This window comes from Mustela lutreola, chromosome 11 (genome assembly GCF_030435805.1).
Source record: "Mustela lutreola isolate mMusLut2 chromosome 11, mMusLut2.pri, whole genome shotgun sequence".
Classification (NCBI taxonomy): domain Eukaryota; kingdom Metazoa; phylum Chordata; class Mammalia; order Carnivora; family Mustelidae; genus Mustela; species Mustela lutreola.
The window spans coordinates 73,554,938-73,569,441 of NC_081300.1; the positions used below are offsets into that span (position 1 = coordinate 73,554,938).

The 14,504-nt window shown below is 40.9% G+C and overlaps 1 protein-coding gene across 4 annotated transcripts in view; it reads right to left on the reverse strand.

Annotated features, from left to right (window-relative positions):
• GRK3 (G protein-coupled receptor kinase 3) overlaps positions 1 to 14,504 on the reverse strand; it is a 119,094-nt gene that overhangs the window by 92,143 nt on the left and 12,447 nt on the right. For 2 of the 4 annotated variants that reach the window (XM_059140996.1, XM_059140995.1), the window contains exons 1-2: positions 14,016 to 14,158; positions 2,355 to 2,431 (exon numbers count right to left, since the gene is read on the reverse strand). In XM_059140996.1, the coding sequence (XP_058996979.1) occupies positions 2,355 to 2,393 (39 nt within the window). In that variant the 5' untranslated portion in view covers positions 2,394 to 2,431; positions 14,016 to 14,158. Of the gene's footprint in view, positions 1 to 2,354; positions 2,432 to 14,015; positions 14,159 to 14,504 lie in introns of those variants that run through there. The other 2 variants (XM_059140994.1, XM_059140997.1) reach the window with 1 other exon arrangement.

A 14,504-nucleotide genomic window follows, 5' to 3' on the forward strand; every position in this document is an offset into this window, starting at 1 on the left:
TCCAATTACTGGTCAAGACCCGCCTTCCTCCCATGCCAGCATTATTTATAATAGCCAAAAAGTGGAAATAATCCAGACATCTGTTGACAGACACAAGGATGCACAAGACATGGCACAGCCATATAGTGGAAGACCGCCGAGCATTGATAGGAATGAGCTCTTGGCACACGCTTTAACATGGATGACCTTGAAAATGATTTGTGAGGAGCCCCATGCAATGGCCACTTATCATCTGGTTCAATCTAGAATGCCCACCACAGGCAAATCTATAGAGGCAGAAATTAAACTGGTGGTATCTAGGGGTGGGGGGGTAGAGTGCCAATGAGTATGGAGCCTCTTTTTGGGGGGTGCTGAAAATGTCCTAAGATGAGGCTATGGTGTGGGTTTGCACAAGGCTGTGAACACACTAAAAAGTACCGAACCGTATTCGTGACAGGAGGGTATTTTATGCTGTGTAAAACAGATCTCAGTAAAGCTGCAGATCGCTATTTTAAATTCAACTAAAGAATAAGTCGTTCCTTTTTTCCTTTCCCTCCCAAAGATAAGGCGTTTCTCTCTTATTATGGGGAGAGTTTTATTTTCTGTTCTTTAGCACAAAAGCAGAAGCAACGGGGAACCTTTATACAGATGACAGTTAACCAAACGCCATGAACACAGTGAGAAGCAGCAATAAAACATGAGATGAAGGTCAAACACTTTTCACCACTCTGTTCCCATACCAAATCCCAATAACTGGGCAATTCTCCATCTGCTTGTCCGGAACCCAGCACCCAACTTTTGACCACTAAGGGGGACTAAAGGGGTTACCACAGAAGCTGTATTGCCTTAGTAGATGGCTAATTTGTAAACTAGACAAGAAGTTTACCAAAGTCCAAGACTTTCTGCATCGGCTTCTACTTTACTTGAACACAAAAGAGCATCATGACTCTTTCTAAAAGAAAAAAAAAAAAAAAACTATCTGGTTCTTATGGGGTGACCCTCTCTACTGTACATTTTAGATTCGTTGTTTCTCTCCCAAGAGCCTTTCCAGAATGACCAGAGAAGGAGGAGGACAAATGAGAACAAGTCACCTCACCAACCTGAGTCACTGTGTCCTAACCTGTAAATGGCAGGGCCACCCAGACTCACTGCAAAGGATATTCAGTCTCAGTGGGGATCTGAGTTCCAGGAAACTTTAGTACAATCACAGTTTCTTGAAATTTTAATAAAGTCACATCCTCTAGGGTTAAAATAATTTATAAACCATGACACAGTTCCTCGGCAAACCTTCTCTGAATAATTGTGGGAGGCAAGTAAGGAGCAAAGGAAGGGAAAAAAAAGCTTCCCATTCTGTTATATTCAGCTAAGGTGATTTCATGTAAAATCCTAGAATTATCTTTTATCACATTACTATGGGCAGATCAACAATGCAGTCAGCTGACAGGCCAAACGATAAATCCTATCCTATTGAGAACAAAATCTTGTTCAGGAAATTCCTGGACAGCAGGAGCTGATTTGAGGGAATAAAAAAAAGAAAAATAGGTAGATTCCAGCTCTTACATAACCCAGTGGACAGTCACCTCTGAACACACTGGCAGTTCTGTGGAAGACAGGCAAGAACACGATAATCCATTGCTTTGCAGGCCTTGAAACCCCACACTCAAGCAATCCCTGCTCAGTCCTAATTTCTCCAGGCATTAACTGCTGATCATCAGAGAGCAGACCTATAGGTATATCCACACACCTGCATGGGCCAGGACCAGCACTGGGCAGAGCTGGGTACCAGCTGGAGAGAGATGGCTCCTTGACCTCTAGGCACTCTAGGGGAGTCCTGGTGACCCGCTAAGTAAATGGAAGGGAGTCACGGGGATAAGAGTGATTGACGTGAAGCTGACGATGACTGGGCAGCATGCAAAAGCTATAAATTAGCCCATGAAAAGTGGTAAGATCATGTAAGCCAGCCCCACGCTTTGGAAGGAGATGGCCAGCCACCGGGTTGCAGTATGTTATTGAAGACCCATGCCAATTCCTTGTGATCACTGTAAGTACAAGAGCAGTGAGGGAGGCTGGGGACCTCAGACTTGGGTCCGAGTAGAGAGTGTTTCTTTCTGGTTACCAACTATCCAATACTTTGATTTTGGCAACCTCCCAACTGCCTTAAAACCTCGAATCAAACTAATGTGTTTCCCAATAGTTTATGCACAAGACATTACCAGGGATGTAAGGAACCACTCAGTATCTTATTATTACATGAAACCTCCTTCCTCCCCAGCTGAGCTACAAGCCACCCAAAGCACTATGCATTTATACGCAACGGGAATGCCACCCGAAACCACACTAGCTCACAGTATGCCAAGTGAGAAAGTGGCACTTACCAATCTTCTGATTAAAAATCTTGTCAAAGGTGATTTCATTTCTCTCCTGAAGATACTTCTGCATCACACTCCGGATACTGAAAGAGAAGAGGCACATGTTTTTAGAGGTGACAGCTTGTATCATGAGAAACCATCCCCAGAGTGGACAACATGTGACTGTCTGAGCTCAAGGCTGCTGGTCGACCAGAGAGCCCTCAAACTGACATCCACGACTGCACAGAGGGCTGATGGCATGGGGGGCATCATGGCTCCAGCTGGGGTCCTCTCCTGGGACTCAGGGCCGACCTGACATGTGGACTCTTGACCAAAAATAACTTAAGGACTGACTGTGGAAAGCTCGCCCTCAACACCACCGTTTGTCAAAATACACACGAGCATGCGCACATGTGACACATTCTACTAATCGATTAATGAGCTTCTTTCTAAAACAAAAGCAAATGTTCCCTGGATACATGACTGAGATTTTTTTTAAAAACCACACTTCTATACATCAACAATAAACAGCGAGAAAACATAATTAGAAGGAAGATTTCACTTAAGATAAAATAAGAAACACCAAATGCCTTGAAATAAATCCTTAAAAATATGTGCAAGAACTTTGTAGGGAAAATTACAAAATGTGTTGAGAGACATAACAGAAAATCTTAATAGATGGAAAAGTACACCACAGTTATGAACAGAAAGATGGAATACTGCAAAAATCCAACATCTACCCAAAGTTATCTATAAAATCATTTCAACCCCAACTCCCATCACTATTGCAGAGAGTTCTTCATAGAACAAAAAAATGATTACGTCTTTATAAACTGTATGCAGAACAACATGGGATCAAGAATAGCAAAAACGTGTATAAAGAATATCGAGAACAGGGCTTACTCTGAAGCTAAAATGAAGACAGGATAAACAAATTAAACAATGAAATGGAATAGAGAGCATATAAATATAGAATTTCAAGGTATAAGGCAGAGAAGGCAGAAAAATGGAGAAACTAGGGATTATTCAACAAGTGAACCAAAAGTGAATAATCAAATGGAAAAAGTAGAAACTGAGTCTCCATCATCCACTGGTGGGGAAAAAAATTGGAAGCAGCACCCCCCTCCTTTAAAAACTTATTAAAACAAACTATTTGAGGTACAATCTATATAATTAAATGCATATTTATATGCATCAATAGTTTTTCACATATAACTACCATCTTAATCAAGATATAAAATACCTTTTAAAGATTTTACTTATTTATTTGAGAGAGAAAAAGAGCACGAGCAGGGAGGAGGGGCAGAGGCAGAGGGAGAGGGAGAAGCAGACTCCCTGCTGAGCCAGGAGCCCCATGAAGGGCTCCATCCCAGGATCCTGGGATCGTGACCTCAGCTGGAGTCAGACACTTAGCTGACTGAGCCCCTCAGGTGCTCAAGATACAGAATATTCCTATCACCCCAAAAGATGCCCCTTTGCAATCAGTCTCCCCAAATTCTAGGATCCAGGCAATTACTGATCTCCTTTCTGTTAATGCAGATTACTTATCCCAGTCCTAGAATTTTAGATAAATAACATCATACAATATGTTGTCTTGTGTGTCTGGCTTCTTTCACTTGACATAAGCAAGCTTCCTCCATACTGCTGTGCACATAAGAATTTAGTTCCCTCTTATTGCCAAGTAGTATGGCATTGTATGAATATTCTACCATTTGTTTGCCCGTTCATCTGCTGATAGTCATTTGGGTCATTTCCAGATTGGGGCTATTATGAATAAAGCCTCCTTAAATATTTGTGCGTAAGACTTTTTATGGGCACATGTTTTCATTTCTCATGGGTAAATATCTAGGAGCAAAATTGCTGGTCATATGGTTAATTATATTTAACATTATGAAAAACGGCTGAATTATATTCCAAACTGTGTGATGTTACATTCCCACCAACAATGTGTGAAATCCCAGTTGCCCCATATCCCTTGTCAACACTTTGGTTGTCAGTCTTTTCCATTTTAGCCACTCTGTTAGGTAGTGTAGCAATAGCTTATTTTAATTTCCTTCTCCCTAATGAATGATGATGTTGAGTACATTTGGACATTATTGGATTACTGGAGTGCTGACATCTTCTCCCGTAAGATGTGCAGTGAAATCTTCTACCTACCTTTTAATTGAGTTGTGTGTCTTATGACTCAACTGTAAATTTTCTATGTCCTGGAAACAAGTCCAGTGTCAGATTTATGTGATCACAATATTTTCTCCCAGTCCACACTCTACCTTCGTTGCCTTCATGAAGTCCTTCCAAGAGCACAAGTGTCTAGTCAATGAGATCCAATTTATTATTTCTTTGGTGTACCACGTGAAAGAAATCTTTCACATCCCAAAGTCAAAAAGATTTTTAACCTAACATTTTCTTTTAGAAATTTTTAAGTTCTAGCTTTAATGGTTAGGCCTAAGACTCATTTCAGGTTACTTTTTGTGTATAATGCAAAGTAAAAGCTCAAGGTTCTTTTTTTCCCTTATAATATCTAGTTATTCCAGCATTCTTTGTTGGAGGAAAAAAAGTATCCTTTCTCCACTGAATTATCCTGGCACCTTTGTTGATTCAACACTAAATCTGGGTAGGTCTGTCTTTCAGATATCCTGTTTCATTGATCTGTATGTCTACCCTTCCATCAATAATACATTGTCTTGATTGCTAGAGATTTAGAGTTGTCTTGAAGTCCGGTAATCCAACTTTGTTTTATTGCTTTTGTGGGGGTTTTGGTTCGTTTGTTTGTTCATTTTTTGGCTAACCTAGGTTCTCTGCATTTTCATTTAAGTTTTTTCCCCCAGAAATTTCTTCCCAGAAAAAGCCTGATGGGGCTCTGACTGTGCTGAATCTATAAATCAGTTTAGGGGGAATTAACCTCTTAATAATATGAAGTGTACAATCCATAAATATGACATACTTCTCCATTTACTTAGCTCTTCTTTAATTTGTCTCATTGCTACATTGTAGCTCTCAATATAGAAGTCTTATCCTTTTCTTGCAATCACTTTCTCAGCTTTTGATATCAGGATATGATTCATAAAAGGAGATGGGGATAATTCCTTTCTCCTTTATTTGCTAAAAGAGTTGGTGACTGCCAGTGTTAATTATTCCTTAAATGTTTGATAGAACTCATCAGTGAAACCATGTGAGTAGAATTTTCTTTGTGGGAAGGTTTGAAATTATACATTATACTTCTTTCACAGATGTAGGACTACTTACATTTTCTGTTTCTTCTTGTATTAGCTTAGATAACTTGTGTCTTTTAAGTAATTTGTCCATGCCATCCAATCTGCCTAATGGTACTCAAAATAATGATTTTGAATAAGAGAAGCCAGATCAAAAGAGAAAGACAGAGACAGAGAGAACACAGTGATTGATTATGAAGAGGCAGGAACAAATATTGAGGGGATGATGTATATGGTAAAATAATACACATACACACATATATATTTGGTCTCTGTCTCAGTTCTTGGCACAGAGCTCCTAAAACCCTTGGAATTTCTTAATGATAAAAGTATCTTATTCATAATAAGCCCTTTTCAACCCTCCCTGAGTTAATGCTAATGGAGGTAACTCTTGGCAGACCCATAGACAGCTTCAGGATGGAGCTAGTTGCCAGAGGAACCAACCATGTGATTAGAGGTTTGGAAATGTTTGCCCTAACACTTGACACCTGAGAGACTAGAGATTGAGTTCAACTACCAATTACCATGATTTAACAAATCATGCCTACATAATGAAATTTGGATAAAAGTTCTAGAACGATGAGGTCTAGAGAGCCTCCGGGCTGGTGAACCCATAGATGTGCTGGGACAGAGGTGTTCCTGGGAAGCCTTCCACTCCACCCCTTCACAAGACCTTGCCCTATGTAACAGGCCCTTTGAAGTTCCTGATTTATATCCTTACAATAAAATGAACCATAAGTATGCACCTTCCTATGTTCTGGGAGTCGTTCCGGTGAACTATCAAACATAAGACAAGGGTCACAGGAACCCTCAAATTTGCAGACAGACAGACAGTAATGCAAGTAGGACCCCATTTGCAGCTGGTATCTGAAGTGGGGCAGTCTTGTGGGACTGATTCCTTAAACTGGGAGTCTGTGCCAACTCTAGGTGGTTCGCATCAGAACTGAATCAAACTACAGGACAGCCAGTTGGTGTCAGAGAACTAAGAATTGTTGGACGGTAACACAATGCATGTGTTTGTTATCTTAATTTTGGTAATGGCTTCACAGGTACAGACAAAATCTGTCAAACTGGACACCTGAAATATGTGGTTTGTTTTGTGTGAATTAAACTCAAAAAGTTGGGTTTTCTAAAACTATATCACAAGGGGGTGGTCTTCAAAACCTTGAGTATTGGGAATTCTCTACAACACCTGACCCTATTTCTTTAGCCAAAAAAAAAAAAAAAAAAAAAAAAAAAAATTCTAGAAGGAAAAATGATGGATGGTAACCTATAGTTCAAATAAATAAATAAATAACAGGCATAATGGATGGATTTTCATTTTTTTTTTAAGATTTTACTTATTTATTTGACAGAGATGACAAGCAGGCAGAGAGGCAGGCAGAGAGAGAGAGGTAGCAGGCTCCCTGCTGAGCAGAGAGCCCAATGTGAGGCTCGATCCCAGGACCCTGGGATCATGACCCGAGCCTAAGGCAGAGGCTTTAACCCGCTGAGCCACCCAGGCGCCCTGGATTTTCATTTAAAACTCAATTCAAATTAAAAAAAAAACTTATAAAAAATTGGAGAAATGTGAATATAGACTGAATATCTGGTGTTAGGTATTACTTTTTTAGCAATGGCCATGTATTACACTATATTTTTATATTTTAAGAGTTCTCATCTTTCAGTGATACATATAGAAATCTGACAGATGAAATGATATATTATGTCTACATCTGCTTCAAAATAATCTAAAGGGACTTAGGCGGTATGGATGAAACAAGAGTGGCTAGGTGTTGATCCCACATAAAGCTGAGTAATGGCTGCATCAGATTCATTATACTATTCTCTCTGTGCATGGTTAAATTGTTCATTAAAGAAAGTTTTTTTTAAAAAATCAAATTCTGGGGGCACCTGGGTGGCTCAGTGGTTTAAGGCCTCTGCCTTCTGCTCAGGTCATGCTCTCAGGGTCCTGGAATCAAGCCCCACATCAGGCTCTCTGCTCAGCAGGGAGCCTGCTTCCCCCCACCTTCTGCCTGCCTCTCTGCCTCTTTGCGATCACTCTCTTTCTCTGTGGAATAAATAAATAAAATCTTAATAAATGAATAAACAAACAAATAAATAAATAAATAAAATTCTGGCCTCCAGACTCGTGAACCATTTCTTTACATACCTCCTCATCAAAATAAGGCCGACATACTATATATAAAACCATGTATACTGATTGGAGGCCTAATGAATTTTTTTTTTAATTTAATGCCAAATGTTTGGAGATACATCAACTCTGTCTTGACGTACTGGGGTTCTGCCCTATAAATACAAGGTAAGTATAATAAATATTATGTCATAATTTAAAATTGTTTTCTGCTCCTAAAGTTCTTGAAAGATCTACTCTCTACTGGCCAACGACTAGGTAGGCTAAGTCGTACTTGGACATCTTACTAGCAGAGAAACTACATAATATTTATGACCTAGTTAGCCAATTCCCATTCTTAAAAGCCTCTATATTCCCTATGAGGTTTAAGTCTGTTTTATTCTGATGTCTAAAACAAAACGCATTTAAAGAAATATCTCTAATGATATGTGACATATCACCTAAAAAAAAAAAAATGAGGGTGATAAGGTAGTTGTGAAGATAAGGCAAGATAAGAGTCTGCTTTGTAAGAAGTCAGATAGTAATGAGTGATTACCATTGCTGACCACTAAGAAACCCAAAAGGCAGATTTTTTAAAAGATGAGATGACTAAGCAGTCATACAAAGATTCAATTCCCCCAAAAGGAAATTGCTTTCTTTTATATGTAGTTACTAAATATTTTCCACTAACTGCTCATTAAACACCCAAAATAGAGCTACATTATCCAAAGTCACAATAAAAACTCCACCACTAGATTTAAAACCACTGCATTCTGCCAGAGAGAGGCTGAAGAGGTCTGTAAAAGTATCTGGTGTGGTTTAATATCAACTCTTCTCAAAGTTCCTAGGTTCACCAGATCTTTGGCAGGGAAGTCTTGCATGTAATTTGCATAATATTAAACATTCCAGCATGAGGCAATCTACATTTAGACAATCACAACCCAATTATGCTAAATGTGAATTTAAGTTCCTTTGTGTTTTTTCCTACAATATTTTGACAATCCATAACAGCTTTTTAATGCCTTTTTCTTTGCAATATATTACCTGATATTAAAGTGACACTAAAACATAACTTGAATTTCACCAGTCAGAAAAAAAAAAACATCAACTTAACAAAAGTTGTCCCTGGAGAGATACAATTAGAAGAAAGAACACATACACAGGGTCAGCAGCTTACCTAATCAAAGCTACTAAAACCTCAGGATTTAAACCGTCCCTTCAAATCGGTTACAATGATCACGCTGGAATCCATTCACCTCCATTCTCCAGAATACTTATGAACCAGCAAAGCACAGGGGCAGCGTCATTCTATGGCTAAGCATGAGAAGAGGGACAAATTGAGGCCAGGAGGGTCTCCAACCGGGGTTAGAGCATCATCCTTGTTTCCAAGAGCAATTTTCCACGCCATTATCTTATTTACAAGATTCCAAGGGCCTCTCATTTCCCCCACCATCCGAACTCCTTAGCGTGTTACAGAGAGCTTTTCCAAAGGGGCCCCAACCCACCTCATCAACCACATCTGGCCACTGTCTTTCTCACGGAGCAGCCATGCTTGATTCTTGTCACCGCTCAATGATTCTGTAAATGCCATTCCTCCTATTGCCTCCTTTTTACCTGCAAACCTCCTGCCTATCCTCCAGGATCCAGGTCGGGTCACGGACACCGCGACGCCTTCCCCAACTCTTCATCAACTCTTGCAGCGGTAAGTCACTTGGATTTCCCCTGCAGGTCCTGTTGCATGTGTCCCGTGGCATGTCCTTCCCGTCCTGCTATACCACTTGCCCCAGTGTCCAATCAATATCCATGTATCTCCATGCTCTTGGGGAGGAAAAGCAATGCATTCATATGTTCGTGTAATCATTCACCCATTCATTCTAAAGGCATGAACTGAATCCTTTTTGTGAGACAGTAGGCCACTATGGGTGACACCAGGGATACACACAGTGAATCTTCCCTCATCTCTGCACTGGAGGAGTCTTTGTCTATAGGGGCGACAGGAATAAACAGGAAGCCCCAAGCCAATGTGGCAAGTAAGCTTCAACAGGGCTGCAGAACCCAGCCAAGTGAAGCACAGATCCTGAGGGACCACTGGCAAAGACGAAATGAGAGAGGGAACAGTGGAACCACTAGAGAAGGATAAGTCATGGCAGCCTGTACCAAATAATTGAACCAAACGGACAGAGGACAGCAGCAATTACACTTACACTTACACACACACACACACACACACACACACACACACACACTCCCCAGATCACAGAAAGCTTCCACTTTTAGACTCATTTATTTTTCTAACCATGTGAAAAGCATACCTTCATTACCACCCGTGAGATTAATGTCAGCTTTTCACGACTTTTTTAAAGCAAACACTTCCTTTCCAAGGACTGACAGATGACATTCAGTTTCTACCACTGGTAAAAATGCTGACTCACTGGACACAAGTCGCCTGTACTTCCTCGTCCCCTGAATGCTGAATGCCACCCAGACCTACCGTTCCCGGCTCTTCCCTCAGACAACGTGAACCAGTCTGGGACCTCAGGACACAAGCACGTCTAGTCTGGGCAAACAGATTCACAAACTAAAATACGCTCCTCAGGAGATCAGCCAATGTAATTTTTCTTCGAACTGTCTTTCAATTTGGTATATGGTACCTACTGTCCTATAAGAACACAGCGTGATCATATCCTCATATCCACTGGTCTTCTCCTTTGGAGTTTGCAGGTTTGAGGGTTGCTTACAAGAACCCTTTATTATACTTCACAGTTAAAAAAAAAACATTCTCTCATATTTTTAATATTCTTATGATCATCTCACTGAACACTCTGGCAATTTATTTTTTTATACAATAGAGAGGGATTGTAGCTTTGATAGCCAGTAATAACACACCATTCTCTCCCCAACAGACACAAAATGTCACCTTTATTCATAAACCAAATTCACATATATTACATGTGTGTACATGTATACATATTACATATATATGTGTGTACATGTATACATATATATGTACACGTACACACATATTACATATATATTACATATATGTATTACATACATATAATTTTACATATATATGTAATATGTGTGTGTACATGTACATATATTCACATATATTACGTGTGTACATGTATACACACACACACACACGCGGCTTTGTGTATGGGGGCTAGGGTTGTGTGTCTGTGCCTACATCAAAACCACAGTTGTAAAAAAAAAAAAAAAAAAACCACCACAGTTGTAACTACTACAGCAATGTTTCCTTTTGATGGAGCAGATTCCCCGTTGTTGCATTTTTTCAAAATGGGATTGGTTATCTTGGCCCATTCTTCTCTTCTAGATGAGGAGAAATTGACTTTGAAATTCCTTGAAATTCTCATTTGGATTTTGATTCAACTGCCTTGGACTTAAAGACTCTTTTAAAGAGAACTGATACCTTCCCAAACTGGGTCTTCCTTCCTATCTAGAACCATCCTGAAGCTCTTCATTTATCCAGGTTATCTTGGTCTTTTTTTATTATTATTATTATTTTTTAGATTTTTCTACTTATTTATTTGAAAGGGAGAGAGAGCACAACCAAGCGGGGGAGGCAGAGGGAGAGGGAAAAGCAGGCTCCCCAATGTGGGACTCGATCCCAGGACCCCAGGAAGATGACCTGAGCCCAAGGTAGACACTCAACTGACCGAACCACCCAGGTGCCCCAGGTTATCTTGGTCTTAATGAAGTTTTGTTTTTCTCCATACTGGTCTTGTTGGTAATTAGGGTAGTTAGTGAGGTCTGGTTTAGAGCAACACATTGGAAAGCACTTATTTTAAAATAATCATTTTGAAATGTTTTGACAAATTAATATTCAAATAATTTAAAAATAGAAAGCTGTTAAAGTCATTTCAGTAAGAGAGACTTCGCATCACAGAGTTTCATTAGGTGCTGGAAGGATGCTTATAGGGTAGATCATCATAAACGGCAAGGGTTATTATGTTTTTCCTACTAAATTTAAAATAGTGGAGCTATGAAGTTCAGTGCAGTCTTTTGCACTCAGAGTGGGTGGTGGTGGTAAATGGATATCATTTTCTAAGGTTTCATTTCTTACTATGCTTTCTCTCTTAGAAAAATCCTTCTTGTGTGTGTGTGTGTGTGTTTTCCCCTTTATCATTTGTCAGGTCAACAGGTCGTAAATCTGTCCACACCACTCGGATTAGTCAGGACTCTGGCTACAAGTGAACGGACTAAAACCCTACCCACATCTTTGCGATTGGTGTCATGAAGTCTCTTTCTGAGTCACCTACTGCAGTTTCCAAAAAGCACATGGTCCTCCCCGTGCCCCCTGCCTCGGCTAAGTTGTTGGAGACGGAGTCCGTGTTGCATCTGTGTGCATGCTCCCACGGGAGTTTACATCCTAAGTCTCCAGTGCTCTTACCCTGACATGGGGTCAGCTGAGGTTCCCAGCAGCCCTGCAAGCTTTCAGTGGTGATCCTCCAGTCTTGTCAGCTACTTTGTTGCTTTTAAACATTATCCTAAACATGGTCAACCGTGCAAAAGAGTATAGTATAGTGAGCCCTCATAACTGGCCTTCAGTGCTTCCTAAACAGTGGTCAAGGTTTTTAGTCTGCTGCTTTTATCCTCACCCTGACTTTTCCTTCAGTTTTCTTTTAAACACTTTATATATTTATTTTGACAGAGTGAGAGAGAAAGCACAAACGGGCAGGGGGTGGGGGGAGAGCGAGCAGCAGGCTCCCTGCTGAGCAAGGAGCCTGACGAGGGGCTCAATCCCAGGACCCTAGGATCATGACCTGAGCCGAAAGCAGACGCTTAACCAACTGAACCACCCAGGTGTCCCCTTCCCTCAGTTTTTAAAGTATTTTAAAGCTTGAAAGCTCTGACTGCATGTTATTCTACACTTACTACTGCAGTTTGCATTTCTAAAGATTAGGGACACTTTCCTTACATAAACACAATCTATTATGACTCTCCAACACCCCTCCTCCCCCCGTCAAATAATAACCCCTGAAGACCTACTACCCGGTTCCCATTCAAATGTCCATAATTCTTTCAGAGGTGTCTTTTGAGCCAGGATCTGATCTAATCTAATCAAGATCACACACTCATTGGCCTGTTCTCTCTCTCCAATCTGTTGTAATCCAGAGCTTCCCCCTCTCTCCACCACCCACTTGTTATCGTCACACCAGTGCCTTACTGAGGACACCAAGATAGTGGTCTGGAGGAGGGTTCCCATTCTGGATTTATCTGTTGGCTTCCTCCTAAGACCTAACTGTTCCTCTAGCTCTGTATTTCCTATAAGCTCAACCTTTACCTCTAAAGACTAGATTATGTTCAAGTTCAATGTCTGGGAATAAGAATAGCCTTGGTACTAGATGGTCTTGGTATTTCATATTGCCTCGCCTAAGAAGGTACATAGGCATTTTTTCTTAGTGATGTGAAAATTACTTAGAAAACAGTTGGTGACAGTCTGATTTCTCCTTTTCAAATTCCCCATGACATTTCATTTAATGGGTTCATACTCTGATGACCTTTGCCTACATCAACGCTTTCATTAAGAGTTGCAAAATGAGGGGCGCCTGGGTGGCTCAGTGGGTTAAAGCCTCTGCCTTCAGCTCAGGTCATGGTCTCAGGGTCCTGGGATCAAGCCCCACATGGAGCTCTCTGCTCAGCGGGGAGCCTGCTTCCTCCTCTCTCTCTCTGCCTGCCTCTGCCTACTTGTGATCTCTGTCAAATAAATAAATAAAATCTTTAAATTTAAAAAAAAAAAAAAAGAGTTGCAAAATGAGGGCGCCTGGGTGGCTCAATTGGTTAAGCAACTGCCTTCAGCTCAGGTCATGATCCTGGAGTCCTGGGATTGAGTCCCACATCAGGCTCTCTGCTCAGCAGGGAGTCTGCTGCTACCTCTGACTCTCCCCCTACTCATGCTCTCTCTCACCCTCTCATTCTTTCTCTCTCTCAAATAAACAAAATATCGAAAAAAAAAATCCTTTAAAAAAAAAAAAAAGAGGGGCGCCTGGGTGGCTCAGTGGGTTAAAGCCTCTGCCTTCGGCTCAGGTCATGATCCCAGGGTCCTGGGATCGAGCCCCACATCAGGCTCTCTGCTCAGCGAGGAGCCTGCTTCCCCCTCTCTCTGCCTGCCTCTCTGCCTACTTGTGATCTCTGTCTGTCAAATAAATAAACAAATCCTTTAAAAAATAAATAAAATTTTTTAAAAGAGTTGCAAAATGATGACTCTTCTATCTCCACCATTTCTGCCAAATGCATTTGCTGCACTTCTGTGAGGAAGAATTATGTCCCATCAAGGAGGACTCTCTGATCATCCTCAGATACAGCTCTTACAGGAAAAGTAAGTGTGAAATTCTTTACCTTTTTGATTGTCACTTCTCAAGGATGAAGTTAGTAGCATATTTTCACTGCCAGTGGTAATGGGTAAGATGTTCTGTTTTGATTATGTGCTGTCTGGGGCTCTCCCTTTCGGATATCATGGATGTATTAGCTTTATACTGCCACTGTAAAAAAAAAAAAAACTACCTCAAACTTGGGAGCTTCAAACAACAGAAACGTATCATCTCACAGATCTGCAGGTCAGAAGTCTGGATGGGGTCTTGCTTGGTTAAGGTCAAAGTGCTGGCCCAGCTTTGTTCCTAGTGGAGGCTCTAGGAGAGCACACATCTCCTTATGTTTGTGAGCTCCCATATTCCTCAGTCTGTGACCCCTTTGTGCCGCCAAAGCTGGCAAATGGCAGACATTCCTTCTCATGCTGCCTCACTTGGACTCGGACTCGCCTTGCTTCCTTGCAGTGGTTCTGGGCACAGCTGGGTAACTCAGGATAATAATCGTAGGTTAATAATCTCT